Here is a 23,590-nt window from a genome sequence, read left to right on the forward strand (position 1 = left end):
AGAAATCACAATTCTTGATTTTTTATTTGTGTGATACAGCTGCAACTAAGTATTTAAACACCTGATAAAACCTATGTTAATATTTAGTAGAGTGGCCTTTGTTTGCAATTACAAAGGTCAAACGTTTCCTGTAGTTGTTCACCTGGTTTGCACACAATCCAGGAGGGATTTTGGCCCACTCCTCGACACAGATCTTCGAGATCAGCCAGGTTTCTGGGGTGTCACTGAGAAACACGGATTTTCAGATCCCTCTAAAGATTTTCTATTCAGCTTAGATATGGAGACTGGCGAGGCCACGCCAGAACCTTGATATGCTTCTTACGGAGCCACTCCTTGGCTTTCCTGGCTGTGTGGTTCGGGTCATTATCATGTTGAAAGACCCAGCCACGACCCATCTTCAATATTGTGACTGAGGGAAAGAGGTTGTTCCCCAAAATCTCACAATACATGGCTGCGGTCATCCCCTTCTTAATACAGTGCAGTCGTCCTAGCCCATGTGCAGAAAAACACCCCGAAAGCATGATTGTATCACCCCCATGCTTCACAGTAGGGATGGTGTTCTTGGGATGGAACTCAATTGTCTTCCTCCAAACACGGTTAGTGGAATTATGACCAAAAAGTTCTATTTTGATCTCATCTGGCCACAAAACATTCTCACATGACTTTTATGTATCATCCAAATGGTCATTGGCAACCTTAAGATGGGCCTTGACATGTCGTGGTTTAAGCAAGGGAGCCTTCAGTGCCATGCATGATTTCAAACCATGATGTCTTAGTGTATTACCAACAGCCACCTTAGAAACAGTGGTCTCACCTCTTTTCAGGTCATTGACAAAGTCCTGTCATATAGTCCTGGGCTGATTCCTCACCTTTCTAAGGATCATTGAGACCCCACGAGGTGATATCGTGCATGGGGCTCCACTCCGATTGAGATTGATAGTCATGTTTAGCTACTTCCATTTTCTAATGATTGCTCCAACAGTGGACCTTTTTCACCAAGCTGCTTAGCAATTTATCCGTAGCCCTTTCCAGCCAAGTGGAGTTGTACAATTTTGTCTCTGGTGTCTTTGGACAGCTCTTTGGTCTTGGCCATGTTACAAGTTTGAGCCTTACTGATTGTATGGGGTGGACAGGTGTCTTCATGCAGCTAACGACCTCACATAGGTGCATCTGATTCAGGATAATACATGAAGTGGAGGTGGACTTTTAAAGGCGGACTAACAGATGTTTGAGGGTCAGAATTATAGCTGATGGACAGGGGTTCAAATACTCATTTGCAGCTGTATCACACTTTTTAGATTCTCTCACAGTGGACATGCACCTATAACGAAAATTTCAGACCCCTCCATGATTTCTAAGTGGGAGAACTTGCAATATAGCGGGGTGTTCAAATACTTATTTTCTTCATTGTATTTTCCATGAGCCAAACATTGTGGGCATTCGAGTTGAAGACTAAATTGCCCTTAGGTGCAATGAGTGTAAATTCATTCTATGAGCTCTGCAATTGGCGACCAGTTTGGGGTGTGCCCCGCCTCCTGCCTGGGAAGGGCTGGAATGGGCACTAGCACTCCTGCGACCCTTGTGAGGATATGCGGCTAAGGTATGGCCCAAAAAAAAAAATCTTTCTACTAGCGGTACATATATTACAATTTACACAAATTACAAGATTTGAAGACTATATGTTGTAAAGGGAACTCAGTGGTCTAACTTAAATTAGTAACTGATACTGGAAAACAGTCATCAAAGAAACATCGGGATGGGTCCTGACTGTAGTTTGTGCCTATGCACCGAACAGCAGTTCAAAGTACCTTTTTGGTGTAATTAGAGGAGGAACTAGACAGCACTCCCGATGGGGACTCCATCATTCTGCTGGGGGAGTTTAATGTTCACGCTCAAGCTCGTGACCGAGCAGAACCCAAGCAGTGTTCTGTTATTGTACTTTAGTGCTCATTACGGATTGTCGATAAACACCATGTTCAAGCATGAGTGTCAACACTTGCACTTGGCACCAGGAAACCCCTGGCTGTAGTCTGATGATCAACTTTGTATTTGTGTCATCGGCGTTCCATTTGGGGGGGCCAGTGCACAGTAAACACCGCGTATAGTGAGGATGGATGTTGCTGACCTTGATTCAGGAATGAGTTGGTGGGTCGGTGGGGAGAAAAATTCAAAGATTTCAATGCACCACACCTTCCTATGAGGAAGCAGATTCTGAGTTCTCATAAGTGTGCTCTCCTACAGAATTTCTGGGTTGAGGTCACCAAAGGGTTAAAAGCTTCTCATGGATGGCCTTGGGAGTGGATGAGATTGACCTGGAGTTCCTAGAGGCTCTGAATATTGTGTGGCTGTCCTCGTTGACACACTTTTACAACATCACGTCAACATTGGGACAGTGCCTCTGGATTGGAAGATTGGGGCGGTGAAGGCGGAGCAGAGGGTGTGAGCCAGCTAAAGGGTGATCACACTCCTCAGCTTCCCGGATAAGGTCTACTCTGTGGTGCTGGAGAGGAGGGCCCGTCAGGAAGTCGAATCTCAGATTCAGGGGTAGCAGTATGATTTTCATCCGGGCCCTGGAACAGTGGACCTACTCTATACGCTCAGCATGGTCTTCAAGGGTGCATTGGAGTTCGCCCAACCAGTCTACATGTGTTTTGTGGACTTGTAGAAAGTGTTCGACCATGTACCCCGGGGATTCCCATAGGGGGTGCTTCAGGAGTACTGGGTGCCAAACCCCATTACGCTTCTGTTCGGTCACTGTACGACTGGTGTCAAGAGTTAGGTCCACATTGCCAGCAGTTAAGTTGCACTTGTTTCAGGTGAGGGTTGGACTCCGCTAAGGCTGATCTTTGTCACCGATTGTGTTCATAACTTTTATGGGCATAATTTCATTGTGCAGTCAAGGTATAGAGGGGGTCTAATTTGGTGGCCTCAGTATTGCATGTCTTTTTTGCATATGATGTGGTTTTATGGGCTTCATCAACCCATGACCTCCATCCTGCATCTGTAGGACTTTGTGGCCAAGAAGTAGCTCAGTCAAAAGTCAAAACTGAATTTACCAGTCGATCCACGTTCCTACCCTTACCTATGGTTACGAGAAGAAAGAACAAGATGCCGGATACAAGCGGCCAAAATTAGCTTCCTCTGCAGGGTGTCCGGGGTCGCCCTTAGAGATAGGGTGAGAAGCTCTGTCATCCGGGGTGGCCCACAGAAGTGCTGCTGCTCCTCTTCATCGAGAGGACCCAGATGCGCTGGCTGGGGCATCTAATTCATATGCCTCGCAGACACCTCCCTGGTGAAATGTTCTAGGCACGTCTCATCAGAAGTAGAATGAGAGGACAATCCAGGATACGCTGGAGAGACTACGTCTCTCAGCTGGCCAGGGAACGCCTCAGGATTCCCCTGCAAGAGCTGGATGCAGTGGGTGGGGAAAGTGAAGTCTGGGCATCCCTGCTGAAGTTACTTTCCCCGCGAACTGACCTCAGGTAAGCGGTAGAAGATGGATAGATGAATGGATGAATGCAGAAAAAGGATAATCTTTCAGTCATTACTTTTAACACCTTAATGGCTTGGGTAAACCACTCAATTTGATGCCGACATGTAAAAGGTAGAATATTAAAACTAATGTAGTACTATTAATCGAGAAAACATGTTGCATACCAAAGTAACTACTTATTTGGTGGCTCCTCTTTGAGTATCAACAATATGACTCCAGCATTGGTAATTCAGTAAATTCCAAAGAGATTATTTTTTAACTGCAAGAAGGTTGGGAAAGAATTGGTAAGACCCTTGAGGGAAATAACATTGCATCACAGGGAAATAACATAAGACAAAACTAATTGTTAAATGGCGTAAGTTGCCTCTCCAATTCTCCAGAAGCTGTCCAGGACTAAAGTTGTAATGATAAACAAAAGCAGCCACATATCTAAAAACAGGTCTCCAATATTTAGACCACAAAGCAAAAGTTGCCCTTCCACATTCCACAGAAAGTTCCGACTTTCACTCGTATGTCTGTGGACCAAAAATAAAATAGTGAGCCTTTGAAAATGGTTGAAGCTCAGTTTAGCAGGAGAGCTACAAAGCAAATGTGTAAGGATTTGTATAGTTGCAGTAAATAAAAAAAGAAAAATTCCAAGTTTGCACAGGCAAATGCCAATACCTTTGTTAGGGCAGCTACCCTTTGTGCTAGTTCAGCCTCCACCTCAGGCAGAGTCTCTGCTTTGCGGATAGTCTGCTGTAGTTTCTGCTCAGCTAGCTCCAGTTTCTCTTGGAGTTGCCGATTTCTGTCTTCAGTCTGTGTAAAAAAACAAAACAAATCACAGCAGTACAGTTGAAGACTCTTCAATGGAAAATCCAGGGTAAGATTCATATTCTTGCCATCAAACAAAGATAAGATCCAACATATAAGATCAATAAGATATTTATTTATTTTCAATATAAAGAAAGTCGAAAGTCCGCAGGTCAGACTACAAGGGAAAATGATAATTTATTCAGAGCTTTAAAAACAATCTGTTCAAACTACTGCAAACTTGATTATTCCACTGTTTTGTATGTGAGACAGTATCTTCAAACTCCAACAATTTGCCAGCTATGCTTAAACCAAAGTAACAGGTATGAAAGTGTTATGTCAGCACAGCACCCATAAATCTTGAAAGAGTTGTGCTATTGAACACTATAATTATACGGCAGCATATATACAGTCCCTTGTGAAAGTATTCGGCCCCTTGAACATTTTAACCTTTCGCCACATTTCAAGCTTCAAACAAAAATGTATAATTTTTTTTTTTGTCAAGAATCAACAAGTGGGACATAATCATGAAGTGGAACGAAATTGATTGAATATTTTAAACTTTTTTAACAAATTAAAACCTGAAAAGTGGGGCGTGCAATATTATTCAGCCTCCTTGCATTAATACTTTGTACCGCCAGCTTTTGCTGCAATTACACCGGCAAGTCGCTTGGGGTATGTCTCTATCAGTTTTGCACATCGAGAGACTGACATTCTTGCCTATTCTTCCTTGCAAAACAGCTTGAGCTCAGTGGGGTTGGATGGAGAGCATTTGTGAACAGCAGTCTTCAGCTCTGCCCACAGATTCTTGACTGGATTCAGATCTGGACTTTGAGTTGGCCATTCTAACACCTGGATACGTTTATCTGTGAACCATTCCATTGTAGATTTGGCTTTATGTTTGGAATCATTGTCCTGTTGGAAGATAAATCTCCGTCCCAGTCTCAGGTCTTTTGCAGACTCCAACAGGTTTTCTCCCAGAATGGTCCTGTATTTGGTGCCATTCATTTTCCCATCAATTTCAACCATATTTCATGTCCCTGCTGAAGAAAAGCAGGCCCAAACCATTAGGCTCCGAGCACCATGTTTGACAGTGGGGATGGTGTGTTCAGGGTGATGAGCTGTGCTGCTTTTACGCCAAATATATCGTTTTGCATTGTGGCCAAAAAGTTCGATTTTGGTTTCATCTGACCAGAGCACCTTCTTCCACATGTTTGGTGTGTCTCCCAGGAGGCTTGTAGCAAACTTTAAACAAGACTTTTTTTATGGATATCTTTGAGAAATGGCTTTCTTCTTGCCACTCTTGCATAAAAGCCAGATTTGTGCAGTGTACAATTGTTGTACTATGGACAGACTTTCCCACCTCAGGAGTCCATCTCTACAGTTCATCCAGAGTGATTATGGGCTTCTTGGCTGCATCTCTTATCAGTCTTCTCATTGTTCGAGGTGAAAGTTTAGAGGGACAGCCGGGTCTTGGTAGAATTGCAGTGGTCTGATACTCCTTCCATTTCAATATGATTGCTTGCACAGTGTTCCTTGAGATGTTTAAAGATTGGGAAATCGTTTTGTATTCAAATCCGGCGTTAAACTTCTCCAGAACATTATGTCGGACCTGCCTGGTGTGTTTCTTGGTCTTCATGATGGTCTCTGCACTTTAAACAGAACCTTGAGACTATCACTTGGTTACACACAAGTGGATTCTATTTATCATCAGTCAACATTGGATTATTCAGAGATCCTCACTGAACGTCCGGAGTGAGTTAGCTGGATGGAAAATAAAGGGGCCGAATAATATTGCGTGCCCCACTTTTCAATTTTTTTCATTTGTTAAAAAAGTATAAAATATCCAATAAATTTCATTCCACTCCATGATTGTTTCCCACTTGTTATTGATTCTTGACAAAAAATTAAAATGTTACATCTTTCTATTTGAAGTCTGAAATGTGGCGAAAGGTTGAAAAGTTCAAGGGTGCCGAATACTTTCACAAGGCACTGTAATTTCAGTTGGGTAACTTACTTGTCGAAAGAGGGACTCTTTGTTCGCTACTTCATTCTCCAGCTTGTCATTCAGGTCATGGACAGATGTAGCCTCCCGCTGAGCTGCTAGGTAGCGCTTTTCCAGAGTGGTGATCCTCTCTTCCATATCCTCCTTTTGAGCCATAGACTATAAATGCACAAACATGCATCATTGCCAGCATTTTTAATCACAAACTCATTTAGTATGCCCCTGAGCCTTTTGTCATTTTCAGTTGACTTGTAATAAAACGATGAAAAGATGCTAACTACACTCCTGGAACAGACAAAATCACATTGTAAAAAATGTGTGCATCAAAATTTCAATATTTAACTATGTACTGTATAGCAGCTGAAATAAGTATTTAACACGCCGCCATTTTTCTCAAATGTATTTCTAAAGGTGGTATTAACATGAAAATTTGAAAGATGTTAGGAACAACCCAATCATGTATACAAAGAAAGAACAATAAAGATCAGAAATTAAGTATGTAACATGAAATGTCGGGAAAAAATGATCACGCCAACTGGTATTTATTTCATACTGTAGATTAGCCTTCGTTTGCAATGACAGCTTCAATATGCCTTGTATAAGGAGAAACTAGTGACAGATATTTCTCTGGTGCAGGGATAATCCTGGAGCAGTTTACCAATGAGAGAAAATCTCACCATGTTCAAAACCAATGGGATTTTCCCAAAACTGATTTTTATTTGATTTTTATAGACAACAATGAGATTATTTATTATACTTTTTATTACACTTATTCATGTTGCAGTAATTTTAATGCATGTGAAAAAGAAATAAACAGGTAATAATTTAACTCTTACTGTGTTTGTCTTCCATGTGTTGAAATAATCATTTCACTGAGCAGTTACTGTTTCACTAACTAGCTTTTTACTGAGACGTTTTGCTTTTGGGTCAGATACACCTTTTTAAATATTGTCAGAAGGGAGTCTGCTGTTCTGAATATAGCTTCTAGGGCCTGATAGAAGCTCAGCCAACGAATTTGAACTTCTCTGCATTTTAGAATTTGCTCTTCTAACTTCTACTAAGTTGTCGTTCCTCTTGGGGGATGTTTTGAAGTAATAGTACACAGACTCTAGAACACCGTGGTAATATTTCATGGCTGTGGCAGAAAAAAAAGAATACAAAACGGGGTCAAATGCGACATAAGATACAATTGGGAAAAAATAATTTTTTTTCGGCTTGTCCTGTTAGGGGTTGCCACAGCGTGACATCTTAAATGAACGCTTATTTTTGTTTGGCACAGTTTTAACGCCAGATGCCCTTCCTGACGCATTTATTTTTATCAAGATCAATCGTCGTCTTGATTAAAAGGCCATTTATTGCTTCATTGCTTGTCGAGTTTTAACTCCATATAATTTTTTATTATAGTTATTTCGGAATCTCATCCATTTACAAAAACCTAAGAATAAGAATAATGCCGACTTGGGCAATTTTATTTGCTTTTGAATATTTATGGTCGGTCATGTTATGGGAAACCTAAATATTTTTATGGATGGCCTAGCCTAGCCGACCGCATGCAAGAATTACGACATACCTCGCTGCCAAAAGTAGGTCAACCTGTGGGGTTCCGACATTGAGTCGGAAATCACTTCCACGGTGGGATTTCCAAGTGTTTGGACAAGCAAACATGGCAGTTGTTATCAACTTTCCCGTTGTTCGGGCAGTCTGTTTTGTCATATTATTTTAACCTCTCTATTAAATGTGATATGTCAATGTGATAATTTATCGCATACGTCAAATTTTTATGCGACTTTCTGCATTTTAATGAGTCTCATTTTGGCTCAATCCTTCCCACAAACAGTTTTTAAATCTCCTCAGGGTTCTTTCATGGACCTTGAGTTTCATTCCTTTCCATAGTTTTTCAAATTGAAACAAATGATTGATTAACTGGACCATTCTACCAGCTTTATTTTGTTTTCTTTGAAACCAACTGAGAGTTTCCTTGGAAGTATGTCCTTGATCATTAGCCTGATTAAAAGTCCACCCTCTGTTCATTCATCTTCCCGATAAACGGCATCACATTTTTGTGAAGAATGCCTCAGTACACTTCCTCATTCATTCTTCCTTCAATTATGTGAAGTTTACCAGTACAATTTGCTGAAAAGCAGGTCCACATCATCATTTTCCGACCTTCAAACTACACTGTTGGTATGGTTCTTTTAGGGTGACATACACTGCCATTTGTCCACCAAACAGGGTGTGCATTACTACATTCAAACAGTTCAATTTTGCTCTAATCAAATCAGATTAATAATCTCCCAGTATTTAATTTAACCGTCTTGTCCAAATGTTGTTCAGTAAATTTTCAATGAGTGTTAACCTATTTTTTCTTTCAGCAATGGGGTATTCCGTGGTCAGCGTGCACACAGGACATGGTGGCAGAGCCCATTACTCAGTTTTCCTTGTGACAACAGCACCTGCTAACTCTAACTTTGTTTGAAACTGTTGACTTGGTCTTTGGCTTTTGGAGAACTCTTTGGATTATTTTTTGCACTCTTCTCAGAAATCTTGCAAGGAGCATGTGATTGAGGAAAATTTATGCTGGTATGATTGAACCATGCTCACTAATACCTTCAGAGGATTCAAGGTGCGCCTGTAACATATCGTTATGGTACAGTGAAGAAAATAAGTATTTGAACACCCTGCTATATTGCAAGTTCTCCCTCTTAGGTGCTGATTCTCATCCCATCCGCTTCACACTTGCCTGCAAACTGCTTCAGTGACCGTTGGAGATCACGGCTTGATGAAGCCAACAGAAAAGAGCAGAGATGCAATGGTTCAGTTTGACGGCTTGCCGAAGTGTTGGTGTCCACCAATGTGTTCGGGGGTTTCCGCCACAACAGGCACCGACCAACTTACGGCCACAGCTCCGCTTGATCGCCTCAGGAATGGAAGCGCGGAACATCTTCCATTCAGACTCAACATCCACTGCCTAGCCCGGAACATCAGCAAAGTTCTTGCGGAGGTGGTAGTTGAAACTCCTTCTGATAAAGGAATGTGCCAGGCGTTCCCAGAAGACCCTCACAATATGTTTATACATGCCACGTCGGACCAGGATCTTCCCCCACCAACCTCTTTCAAGAGGACTGGCACCAAAGCCCAAGCAGTGTGTAGAGGCGAGTCTGACGATATCTAGTCAAAACCTTTAAACATCACACATCAGCTCCTTCCCTGCCAGAAAGGTGACATTTAATGTCCCTAGAGCTAGTTTCTATAGCCAGGGATTGGATCGCCAAGGTCCCCGCCTTCGTTTACCGCCAAGCTCACACTGCATCCAACCCCTATGGCCCCTCTAACAGGTGGTGAGCCCTTGGGAAGGGGGACACATGTCACCCTTTCGGGCTGTGCCCGGCCAAACCCTGTGGGTTCAGGCCCGGCCACCAGGCGCTCACCTTCAAGTCACACCTCGAGGCCTGGCTCCAGAGGGCGGCCCAGTTACCTGCGTCCGGGCAAGGGAAACCTGAATCCATTTCTGTAAACAATCATGGGAGACTTTTGGCCATGCTTTGTCTGGTCCTTCACCTAAAACTTGTTTGCCATGGGTGACACTACCAGGGGCTTGAAGCCCCAGACAACTTAGCTCCTAGGATCATCAGGACACACAAAGCCCTCCACCATGATAAGGTGACGGCTCAAGAAGCTGTAGCTTTATTTTTGCAAGAACAAACAAACTTTTTTTCCCCAGGCATCACCAGTCAACAAGCCATCCTCATCATTACGTCCCAACAAACAGAACAACACAACTAACAGAGAACAAACAACCAAAACGGGATAAGAGATAATTGTCAAAATATGCACTTTAAACGCTACAAACGTCTAGCACTGCAAAGCATATACTGTTTGTGTATGTGCGAATCCCTTTGGGGTTACCACAAAGCAGTCACTGGGATTTGACTGGCGCATATGCACACGTGCGCCATCGCACTCGCAAATCTGCACAGTCGAGCATGAAAAATCATGCGCATCAAATTTGTTACGAGTAGAAATATATGGATATTGAAAGACATCGCTTATTTTGTGTAGTCTTGACAATAATTCACGTATTTCATAAATGTTGGTAACAAAAAAAACCTGATCCTAAATAATCAACATTCACCCGGAAACAGGAAATGCAACAAAACACTATCACTAGTTTGTTGCTACTAACCGCTATTATGTTGACGTAAACTTTCAGCATTTTCTAAACATTGCAGGTATAGACCATTCGTGTTTATTCCTTGACAGGCCAGTGCATTTAACATTTCTTTAGATTAGGTTCGTCAGATCAAGATTTTTTATTGATGACAAATTTTAAATACCATTTTATATCGCGTTCTACTAATATCAGTTGAAACTGGAAATGATCATTTCTGAGTTTTAAATTTTTGTTTTCTATTTTAGTTGTTTAATTTATTTTTAATTTACAGTCATGTTATATTAATCTGTTAACAAGAAGTTTAATTTTTTTTCCCCTAATTTAGTGATATACTGGTATTTGCAGTAAATTATTGTAAACTCTTGAGATTCCATCCCTAATCACACCCGCAACTTTATATCTGAGGGCATTACTGACCACACCCGTACATTTTTCAAATGTGAGTGACTGCATTAAGGATATTGCAATTATAAACATTTACCACTACAGCACTGCACTTACTTCTCTAATGTCTCTTTGTAACCGTGTATTTATGTCTTCGGACTTGATGAGGTCTTTTCTGGCTGTGTCCAGCTCTTCCTCCAGCTCACTAATTCGGGATGCCATTGCAGACATCCGCTCCTTCATCTGGCCAAGATCTGCGTTCTGGCGGTCGACCACCTTTTGGAGTTCACCAACTTTGTTGAAATCAGGACCCAATTCATCCTCCTGATTTAGAGATCCATCTGATGACCGCTGTGGATGAATAAATAAAACACCATCAATTACAAATCTATTCTAAATGTAGAATGTAACTTTGGACAAAGATGTAAAACAATGATAAGTATTATTTTAATAACCATTACAGTGGTACCTCCACTAACGAAAGATTGAGGTTACAAAAAGCCTCCCTGGAACATTTTTGTCTCTAGTTACGAAAGATATTCAGGATATGAAAGGAAAAAATGGCACTGGATTCCACTGATTGTAAACATCCTGTACTGTATCTTGGTTTGAATGCGGCGCAAAAGAGCTGGTCTCTCATTCACCACCCCTGGAGCACTTTCCTGGCATCACATTGGCTAGAAGGGATGTCAGTCTTTAGCCATGACACACATCCTGTCTCTTATGTGTGGTGCAATAGAGCAGCTTCCCCTATTGGATAGCACGTAGCATCTTGCTGGAATCACATCCCTCCATTGGCTTGGCGCGACCATTTTTTTTTCTTGGTGACATAAATTTTTACAAGTGAGGCACTTCCTGTTATGTTCGTCACCAAATCCATAGTCATACGCTCGCACAAACTAGACAACTTCTTTTATTTATCCATCATTTTTCACCATGCGCCCCAAGAAATTGATGGCCAGTGTCATCATGCTGCTACCATGTGGCCTCATGCTGCTGCTGTTCGACTTGAGAGGTTTGAAGTGGAGGTTGAACCTGAAGTTGAGGAAATTGTTTCCCTGGGAAAGGCTAAGGAGGACATTGAGCAGTTGGTTCACCACGAGGATCTTTCGACAGAGAAGTAAAGACATCAACGAGTTGGTTCACCACGAGGATTTTTTGATAGAGAAGCGAAAGGCTGGAGGCAATGTTAGACACAATGCAGGAGCAGTTTGCAGTTTATAGTAGAGAGGAGGAGGCAGTCATCATTCCGTCAACCAGAATCGGGGGTCTTGGAACGGATTAGGGTTTTTACATGTAAAATGCGTTTCTACTTACAAAATTTTCATGCTACGAAACAACAAGTAATTTCAGATTAATTTTCAGATTAATTTTGTAAATAGCTATACCACTGTACTTCATTCGCAGCATATGTAGAAAGGTGATCAAAATTACGCCATTGATGCATATTATGAAATGGATTTTCGCTTAGATTTTTTTCCTTTTGACAGTAAAACATATTCAGATACAGAATTTAAAATTCTTCAGTTTTTATGTCCAGACTCTAAATGAAAAGAATGATATAACATGAGCATAAAAGGATTATTTGTCTCCTATGTAATTCATTATTATTGCTATTAAATATATTTTACTCATCTAATCAAAATGAGAAGTAATTCAACTGTAAAAACCTTGACTAATTACACTGAACCCACTTAATTTATGTCGGGAACAATTTGTATATTTCATTACCATTTTCCATCCATCCATCCATCGATCCATTTTCTTTGTCGCTTATCCTCACAAGGGTCGCGGGGAGTGCTGGAGCCTATCCCAGCTGTCAATGGGTAGGAGGCTGGGTTTTTACGTTTTAATTTTATTAATATAGAGCATTACTTTTCACAAAAGAATATTGCATTTTCTAATGGAAATAGGTACTGCCATGGCTTGTGATATGCGCTATAAATCCTGTGATGCGAGAGCGTGTCTATGTAGAGCTCAACATTTTTTTGACCATTTCTCGGTGAACATAAAGATTTTGGTATTGTGATGATTTTAAACAGCTGTAGTTTTACTACATTTAGATTTTTACAACATAAAACAAACATTTAAAAAATTACACACAAGTTGAAATACAAGAAAACAGTCTTCAAAGGAATAGTGTGCTGAACAATGAAAAGCCTTAATCAGATAGGTCACGTCATATGTACTGTACCTTGAAAATTTGACGTTAATCCGATATCATTTAATGCTGTTTTTATCAGCAATAAAAAATTTTCATGGGCGCCGTCATTTTGGAGAGCCACATGACCAACTTGAGGGGATGCGACGTATTCTGCGTAAACAAAGAAATCATGGCCGATTTGTAGTGTAATCACATGCAGTACCACCACCATCGCACATGTGAAAATACCTTATACTGTATTGCGAAATTTTGCCATAATTCGGATAGAAATAATCTGAGGAAGCCGGCATATTCTGCCCAATAAGAAAAAGAAACATTTAAGGTCCCAGTGGGTAGCGGAGTGTGGTCGCCCTGAGCCGTACGACATATGTACAGGAGTATTTGCGCATTTACAGTGAAGAAAATAAGTATTTTAACACCCTGCTATATTGCAAGTTCACCCATTTAGAAACAATGGAGGGGTCTGAAATTTTCATCATAGGTGCATGTCCACTGTGAGAGAGATAAGCTAAAGAAAACTCCAGAAATCACAATGTACGATTTTTTAACGATTTATTTGTGTGATACAGCTGCAAATAAGTATTTGAACACCTGTCTATTATCTAGAATTCTGACCCTCAAAGACCTGTTAGTCCACCATTAAAAGTCCACCTCCACATCATGTATTATCCTGAATCAGATGCACCTGTGTGAGGCCGTTAGCTGCATAAAGACACCTGTCCACCCCATACAATCAGTAAGACTCAAACTTGTAACATGGTCAAGACCAAATAGCTGTCCAAAGACACCACAGACAAAATTGTACAACTCCACACAGCTGGAAAGGGCTACGGATAAATTGCCAAGCAGCTTGGTGAAAAAAGGTCCACTGTTGGAGTAATCATTAGAAAACGGAAGTAGCTAAACATGACGGTCAATCTCAATCGGAGTGGAGCCCCATGCAAGACCCAGTCTCAGTGATCCTGAGAAAGGTGAGAAATCAGCTCAGGACTACACGACAGGACTTGGTCAATGACCTGAAAAGAGTTGGGACCACCATTTCCAAGGTGACTGTTGGTGATACACAAAGACGTCATGGTTTGAAATCATGCATGGCATGGAAGGTTCCCCATTTGGATGATACAGAGGACTCATGTTTTGTGGTCAGATGAGACCAAAATGGAAATTTTTGGTCATAATTCTACTAACCGTGTTTGAAGGAAGACGAATGAGTTCCATCCCAAGAACAGCATCCTTACTGTGAAGCATGGGGGTAGAAACATCATGCTTTGGGAGTGTTTTTCTGCACATGGGACAGGACGACTGTACTGTATTCAGGAGAGGATGACCGCAGCCATGTATTGTGAGATTTTAGGAAACAACCTCTTTCCCTCCGTCAGAGCATTGAAGATGGGTCCTGGCTAGGTCTTTCAACATGACAATGACCCGAAGCACACAGCCAGGAAAACCAAGGAGTGCCTCCGTAAAAAGCATATCAAGGTTCTGGCGTGGCCTAGCCAGTCTCCAGACCTAAACAAAATAGAAAATCTTTGGAGGGAGCTGAAACCCTGTGTTTCTCAGTGACAGCCCATAAACCTGTCTGATCTAGAGAACATCTGGGTGGAGGAGTGGGCCAAAATCCCTCCTGCAGTGTATGCAAACGTGATGATCGACTACAGGAAGCGTTTGGCCTCTTTAATTGCAAACAAAGGCTATATATTAATATAATATATATAATATTAACATTGGTTTTCTGAGGCGTTCAAATACTTATTTGCAGCTGTATCACACAAATAGTTGGAAAAAAATAAATAAATCATACATTGTGATTTCTGGATTTTTCTTTTTAGATTATCTCTCTCACAGTGGACATGCACTTACGATGAAAATTTCAGACCCCTCCATAATTTCTAAGTGGGAGAAAAGCAGGGTTTTCAAATACTTATGTTGACTGTATTTCAGACCAACACTTTTAGAGTACAATAAGTCTCTGAATTCTTTAAAATAACATTATGATATTGCTAACCAATGATGACAAAAGTACTTCTTATTAATGCGACTTGTGCTTTCATACGTCATTCATACGTCAGGCGTTGAGACTTCCATCTGTTCATTGTGACCGTAATTCAATTTGATTTGCCATCATAGTGGTACGATGGTGAACAGTTCTTGCGGACAAAGGCATGTCTATTATTCGTTTGAATATCTGATCTTTATGCGAAGATGGCAAAATGTTGATTGGCAACATCAAGTACAAATGCTTTGGCATACTCCTCATCTGTGAATTTAAACCCACAGCAGAACCCTCCCTCTCCACAAAGGCTGTCCATTCTTGTTGAAAACTTCAATACTTGTGTTTTTTTTCCTTTGAGTGACTTTTGTCAAAAGTGTCCATAATTATTGTTTCACACAATCGGCGTTCGACCGTTCTGCGCCTGTGGTTAGTTCGCGAGTCAAACTATGCGTCATTCCCTTCCGAAAATCCATCCAAATATTCACAAGTATTTACAGCCACAGGTTCAAATCTGTATGGACGTATTCCTCCGTCTTCCCGATCAACCGATGCTTGTAATTCTTCAGCAGACTACTATAAATCTGAGAAATCAGCGCAGTCCGTGATTGTTTGTGTATAGGAGGTGCACAGGAGATGTCACTTCCCGTTTTTTAAGTCATGTAACTCGCCAAAATGGCAGCGCCCATGAAAATTCGTAATTACAAACACAATTAAATGATATCGGATTAACTGCAAATTTTCAAGGTACGGTACATATGACATGACCTATCGGATTAAGGTTTTCATTGCTCAGCGGACTATTCCTTTAAAGAAGATGGGGAAACCCGATAATGAGGCCATGGCTTTGGAAGCTCTTGATAGGTTAAATAACGGCACACCAGGGAATATATTTAAGGCCTCACCTCAAACACTCTGCTTCCTTATTTGAAATCATGGGAAAATCAAAAGAAATTACCCACGAAATCAGAAAAAGAATAGTGGAGTTCCACAAATCTGCCCCATCCTTGTGTGCAATTTCCAGATGCTTGAAGCTGCCACATTCATTTGTTCAAACATGTATACCCAAGTATTAACATCATGGGACTGTTCAGCCATCACACCGCTGAGGAAGGACACAGGCTCCGTGTTCCAGAAATAAATGTTTTGGTCCAAAATGTGCAAATCAACCCCAGAACAAAAGCTATAGGCCTTGCCAAGATGCTAGGTCAACCTGGTAAAAAACATCATTATCCACAGTGTAAAAAGTCCACCACCGATATGGGTTGAAAGGCCATTCACTGATAATGAAGCCATGACTCCTAAAGAAACATAAAAATGCCAGATTAGTTTGCAAAAAGACTCCAAGACAAAGATCTTAACTTCTGGAGACATGTCCTGCGGTTTGATGAAACTAAAGATGAGCTGTTTGGGTATAATGACCAACTCTACATTTTGGAGGAAAAAGGGGGAAACTTATAGACCTGAGAACACCATACCAACTGTGAAGTATGGAGGCAGCAGTATCATGTTGCACTGTCCATGATTGCACTGCAAACGCTAAACCGATCTGCTTGTCGATTTTGCGTACCATTCTTACCTCACTCGTGAACAAGACCACAAGATACTGGAACTGCTCCACTTGGGGCAGGATCTCATTCCTGACTTGTAGAGGGCACGCCACCATTTTCTAATTTAGGACCTTGGTCTCAAGTTTGGAGGAGCTGATTTTCATCCCAGCCGCTTCACACTCAGCTGCGAACCGTTCCAGTGAGTTGGAGATCATGGGTATATGAAGTCAACATAACCACATGAACTGCATAGACCAAAGATGTAATACTGAGGCCACCAAACCGGACCCCCTCTATGCCTTGGCCATAAAAGTAAACAGAATCGGTGACAAAGGCCAACCTTGATAGAGTCCAACGCTCCCCGGAATCGAGTCCAACATACTGCCGACAATGCAGACAAAACTCTTGACATAGGTTGTACACAGACCAGACAGCCCGCATTAGGTGACTCGGCACCCCATACTCCCGAAGGACCGCCCCATCGGACTCAGCAAGGGACATGGTCGAACGCCTTCTTCAAAACACATGTAGACTGGTTGGGTGAATTCCCATGGACCGTCGATGAGCCTGCCGAGGGTGTAGAGCTGGTCCACTAATCCACAGCCTGGACGAAAACCAAATTGCTCCTCCTGAATCTGAGATTCGACTTCTTGACATACCCTCTTCTCCAGCACACCTAAGGAGACCTTGTCAGGGAGGTTAAGGTGTGTGATTCCCCTCCTTAATTTATGTATTTATATTTCTTTAAATTTGAATGGTTTAAATCATGTAGAGCAAATTGAGTTACCTTGTGTATGAAATGCACTATACAAATAAATTTGCTCTGCTTTAGTTGGAACACACCACCCTCTTGTCCCCTTCTTAAAAAGGGGGACCACTACCCTGCTTTTCCAATACAGATGCACTGTCCCCAATGTTCCCACAATGTTGCAGAGGCATGTTAATCAGGACAGCCCCACAAAATCCAGAGCCTTTCAGAACTCCAGAGGATTCTCATCAATCCCTGGGGCCTTGCCACCAAGGAGCTTTTTAGCCACCTCGGTGACCCCAGAAATAGGAGAGCTCACATTAAAGAACCCCGACTCTACTTTCTTGTGGGTTGTGTGTTGGTGAAATTGAGGTCTACGAAGTATTCTCCCCACCGATTCATAATGTGCTGAGTTGGGGTCAGCTGAGCCCCATCCTCACTATACACAGTGTTGATGGTGCACTGCTTCCTCCTCCTGAGATGCCAGATGGTGGACCAGAAATTCCTCGAAGCCGTCTTCATGGCCTGACCAAACTCCTCTCATGCCACATTTTTTCCTTCACTGACCACCAAAAAACTGCGTTTCACTTGGCCAGCCGGTACCCACAAGCAAAAAAAGGCTGATAGGACTCCTTCTTCAGCTTGATGGCATCCCTCACCATTGGTGTCCGACAGGTTCGGAGATTGCCACCACGACAGGGACAAGCCACCTTATGGCCTCAGCTGCGGTTTGCTGCCTCAGCAATGGAGGTACGGAACACAGTCCACTCGGACTCAATGTCCCCCGACATACCCGGAGGCATGAGCAAAAGTCTTTCTGCAGGCCAGCCCCCACGCACTTGCCTTTGAGCCCCACCTCCAAGCCTGGCTGCTGAAGGGGGCCCCAGTGACCTGTATCTAAACAAGGGAAACCTATATCCAATTTATTTATTCATCATTGGGTGCCGTTCTTTGTTTGGTTCGTCACCTAAGACCTTTTTGCCGTGGGTGACACTACCATGGGTTTGAAGCCCCAGACAATTTAGCTACTACAGCAGGGGTGCTCAATGCGTCGATCGACAGTCTTGTCGATCGGGGGAGGGCGTGCCCAAAAAATAAATAGTCAGCCAATGTTCCCTCTAAACGGCGCGCGTGTGCAATTGTGCACTGCTGATGCAGTCTCTTCGCAGATATTCTGTTATGTGCAAAAAAAAAAAAAAAATGCAAATTGAAAGCATAACATACAGCTATTCAGCTTGTGGCATTTTGCAATGTGATTCTATGAGTTAGGGATGACTAATTGTTACATCCAATGGCACAATTCACATACGTACTGTAAAAAAATACAAGAAGCCACTGGTTTCTTTGAGGCAGCACACACAACTTTCTCAAACAACGACCACTGCTCCGTCACACTTTCTTTACCTTACACCCGGCCCCCATCCCCACTCTTAAAGACGTACACTCATAATTACAAATGTTACAGTACTTACGCAGCCCATCAATGTGTTTTATAACGACAGCGTCCACCACCGCTGCTTTAGTTCGCAACAGTCTGTGCAACGTAGAGCAAAGATGAACTAAACATCTTGCTTATATTTACTTTGGATATTAATGGAGAAAGTTAAAGAAATGGTTGCCTTAAGATGCCATGAATGTCAAAGTATGTGAATAATATAAAAAAAGTGGTGAAACTGGACAAGATGTTCTCTTTTTCGAGCGAGAATAGTCTGGTTTGAAGCCAAAGTAGAAAGTGCAGGATGAGATGGTGTGTGATGTTAAAATTACACCTTGGCACAGCCTGATCCAGGATGAAAGCATATACAAAACAGTGCACAAAAAGCTAATTCTGTATTTTAAATATACATATATATTTATATATAGTATAATATATCACATAACATTAATAACATAACATTGGGAGCATCATCACCCCCAAGGGACCACCCTGGCGTCAGTGGCTCGCAAGAGGCTGGCTGCTTGAAAAGTAGATCTTGAGGTAAAAAAGTCTGGGCACCCCTGTCCAAGAGTCACTAGGACACACAAACCCCTCCACTACTACAAGAGAACAGCTCAAGGTGAGGTACCTTAATTTCTCATGTATATTGCGTCCTGAAGTATAATGTGCACCCCAAAGTTCACTTAAAAACAAAAAAACAATAATCAGAAAAACCCTTCTACCAATGTACAGTGCGCACCACCAATTTGCTTCTATCTATATGCTCAAAATATTGGGAAATATCTGTATTTCTATTTTTCCTCATCCCTGTAATTGTTAGAACAGAATCCCTCAACCAACTATAATCAATGCTCAATGATAATATAACATTTTATTAATAGTGTTGATAACATGAATTACAGTTTTAGCGAAATAACAAAAAAAATGTAACATTATTTCACTTGAACTTTTTTTTTTGCATTGAATATTTGGGCATAAAACGTTTGTGGATAGTGCAGTTCATCTATTACATTACAAATCCTTAACCAACCCTTCAAAAAGAAGCATCTGACTCAACTCCAATATGAATAAAATCCATAGGACCTACCTTTAGTGCGTTGCTGTGGAACTCATTAATGACTTTGTCCAGTTCCAATGCCTCCTGCATTGCATCATGAACAGTGATCCCATCTTCCTCCCACAGCATGTCATCCGCTGTGCCATCCTTTGCGTTTCTTTTTTGTTTTAATTCTAAGATTCTGGGTTCCCTTTGTTGCTCATTATTGTCAGCACTTTGGTGCAAAGCTCCACAGTGGAAATAGCGCAGCCTCTTACCCTCTGTTAGTCTCCAATTTGTCGCAGCTCTTCTATGGAATCAGGTTGCTACCAAAACAACGTGAGGTCAAACAACATAGAAATGAGCATAATGGGCACATTAAAAAAAAAAAAAAGAGCATTTTAATTGTGTGCGCCCTCCCTTTTTTTTTTTTTTTTTTTTTTTTTTTTTTTAATGTGCCCATTACGCTCATTTAACTCTTCCATGTGTTTTTTGATTATTTTCTCGTTTGTCGTCCTCCACAATCTCACATTGGATTCAGTCACTTTGAAATGCTGGACTGCTTCGCAGTTTCTCACTTCTTCGGCAGCTGTGATGACTTTTATTTTAAAAGTGGCTATATAATTAGCCCTTGTAGCCGGCATTTTTGTCTTATTTTCAGTAAAAACAAAGTCACGGGCAGTCTTTTCTGATGTTTGGTGCAGTAGCAACAAATATGTTACGCAAACGATCGTAAAACGGCAAACATCCACGAGCCGGTCAGGATTCTCAGGTTGGAGGCGCACATTACCGTAATACAAATAAATGTGTAACATGAGAAATCGAGTATCATATTGAAATGTCAAGGTATACCTTTTTCTACGACCCTATGTACCTGTATATAACTAAACAGTGTGATTTTCTTTATTTTTAATCTATACCTAAATGCGCCCTATTAACTTTTTGAAAATATTTTTGGAAATATTTGCGCATTTTACACAATAAATGATGGTCTAGTGTATTGCTCCCATTTTCAAAATCATTTAGGTTAACCATTTTCATACAAATCTGTACCTAGCCACAATTCTGTCTCAAAGCTCTTCAGGCAGTTCCTTTGACCTCATGATTCTCAATTGCTGACATGTACTGTGACTTTTTTAGGTTTTTTATGGACAGGTGTGTGGGATTCCTAATCAAGTTCAATCAGAATTATCTAGCACAGCTTGATGCGAATAAAAATATAGAATGATCACAAGGATGATCAGGAAAAATATGGATAGCACCAGCGTTAAATGTGAGTCTTAAAGCAAAAGGGCTGAATATTGCCTTTTAAGTTATTTTTTTTCTTTCCTTATAATTCTGAAAACATTTCAACAATTATTTTTATGTCAATGTGGGGTGCTGTGTGTATATTAATGAAGGGGGAAATTAACGTAAATAATTTTAGCAAATGGTTACAATATATCAGTGAAAAATTTAAGGCGGTCTGAATACTTACCATACCCACTGTAAAGGGGAATGGTATTCTTGTATAATATTGTTTGCTTGGGTGAACAGGTACTATTTGAGTATCTCAATGTTTTGAAGAGAGAGCACGCTAACATCAGAGGACCATAGTTTCCAGAAAGTCATGTATTGACAAATTGGAGCCTGTCCAGGTCATTGCTGGGCATCCTGGACTGGACTCTGATGCAGTAGTCCAGACATTATTACAACATGGATGAGGGATCTTGGCAACAGAGTAATTAATTGATGAGCAGAGTCTGGAAAGGGTCTTCAGGTTCTTCTTAAGGTGAAAAAACGCTAATTTGGTGATGGATTAGATGTGGGAGTTGGAAGACAGAAAACATGGCAAAATAATCCCACAGGATATAGATCTCAGGAAAAAGGAGGATGAAGCAACCACTGGTGTTGAGACGCCACTAGTTTTCCTGAGCAGCACAAGGGGCTACAACTATAAATTTGTTTGGTATCAGTAGATTTTAACTGTTAAACTTTATTTTTTTTAATATAGAGTACGTCGTTGCATTTCCTTTGTATCATTTTTATTTTCTGTGTAATTCATTTAAACAATGGTTTAAGGAATCTTACATGAATGTACACATCAGAAATTTATTTTTAAATGGCTGCCAGCATGCCCGCGACCCTTGTTAGAATCAGCGGTACGGAAAATGGATGGATGGATAGTTAGTGACGAGACTCAAATCATCTTTGCTACAAACATGAACTTGTTGCTGTCGGTACCATGGAGAAACTACATATTTCTACAAAGATACGATGGAACCTCAATTCATCTGATAAATACATATTCATTGTGTACCGAGTTCAAGTGAAGAAGTCTTGCATTATGATCCCTAAACAGAGTTCTATCCTTTAAATCAGTGGCCCCCAACCTTTTTATCACCGCGGACCGGTTAATGCTTTACAATTTTTACCCCGGACCAGGGGTGCGTTAGATTGTATTGAATAGTTTTTATTGAAAATTGAATATTATTAACATGATCATGAATAATAATGAAGTAAATAAAATAATAAACAAAAACACCTGGAAAAATAAATAACAAGAACCAGCAATTCCACATTTCATCCTCTATTAGCTATACGTACAGTATCTACACAACAGTTAATTTAAAAAAAATTATTAAACACTCAATTTTTCAACAGATAAAATAAATTGGTCAGTTTGAACTATTTCCTCTCCTCTACCCTCTGCCTCATTTCACTCTGTTGGCGACCACAACACTAACTGGTCACTATAATAACATTGAAACATGCCTTCAAAACAAGATACAGTAGATACGCCATGAAAATGAATTCAAAGTGCATGAAAATTTTGACTCACCATAACGCTAACACCTGATCTTGTTTCTCTGCAACGAGATGGTCCCATCTGCATGTAGTGGGTGACAATGACATACGAAATGTATTGCGGAGTTTATTCCATTGTTTTGTTTTGGTTGCTCTCACTCCAGAAAACCCCGCTTTACACAGATATCAGTAATGGCAACAGGGTTTTCAGCACTTTGGTGGCGATCCCCGGGTATTCTGCCATGACTTTAATCCAGAACATGGACAGAGTTGTCTTGAAAATACCTTTAAAGCCACTGTCGTTTGCGATCTCCACCAGTTGATCTTCGTGTTGCACAGACATGCTGGATTCACCTCGTTTGTTAAAAATAGGTCACGGATCCATCCCTTGGGAGTTTGTGGGTCGTTTTTGGTTGGGAAGTAGCGCTCAAACTCTTTTAATAGCAAAGACAGGTGATCGTCCACCAACTGGGAGAATGAATGTGCTGCCGGTGGCAAATTCTTTTATGAGAGAAATCTTTGCAGCAGTTCTCGTAATTCAAACATTCACTCCGCGTCCAAAATGCTCCTGAAAAAGTTGGGCGTGTGCTTTGATGTTAACTCTTTTCTTGAAAGTTGAAGGCTCTTCTTTTATCTCTTCACTGAGCCTTTTCCCCTTTCAAAAAGAATCTTTCCAAAGACGTGTTTTTTTTACCCATTTTGCTAGGTTGTGGGGGTAAATTTTGGCGCGGAAGTGACCGAGATGCAACCAAGAGGATCCGGTCATTTAAAAAAAAAAAAAAGATTGTTCAGACTTGGAGAATGAACACAACGGAACTAATTGATTATTTCTTCGGTGGCCCGGTACCAATTGATCCACAGGGTGACCACTGATTTAAATGATACATTTGAATGATTCCATTTATTTTACTAGTTTATTAATTACCCTGATAAAAAAAAAAAACACTTGCTGAATTCTTTGAACGAAGCTTCTTAAAATCATTATATTTCTTTCCTCTGGTACTATTTTAGCATGATGCTTCCAAAGCACGA

The 23,590-nt window shown here is 41.0% G+C and overlaps 1 protein-coding gene across 14 annotated transcripts in view; it reads right to left on the minus strand.

Annotated features, from left to right (window-relative positions):
* Positions 1-23,590, minus strand: part of LOC133498603 (liprin-alpha-1-like) — a 131,274-nt gene that overhangs the window by 58,972 nt on the left and 48,712 nt on the right. For 13 of the 14 annotated variants that reach the window (XM_061815668.1, XM_061815666.1, XM_061815671.1 and 10 more), the window contains 3 exons: positions 10,963-11,196; positions 6,303-6,449; positions 4,157-4,291 (listed from right to left, as the gene is read on the minus strand). In XM_061815668.1, coding sequence (XP_061671652.1) covers positions 4,157-4,291; positions 6,303-6,449; positions 10,963-11,196 — 516 coding nt within the window. Of the gene's footprint in view, positions 1-4,156; positions 4,292-6,302; positions 6,450-10,962; positions 11,197-22,592; positions 22,662-23,590 lie in introns of those variants that run through there. The other variant, XM_061815676.1, reaches the window with a different exon arrangement.

The sequence above is a fragment of the Syngnathoides biaculeatus genome, chromosome 3 (assembly GCF_019802595.1).
Source record: "Syngnathoides biaculeatus isolate LvHL_M chromosome 3, ASM1980259v1, whole genome shotgun sequence".
Lineage (NCBI taxonomy): Eukaryota > Metazoa > Chordata > Actinopteri > Syngnathiformes > Syngnathidae > Syngnathoides > Syngnathoides biaculeatus.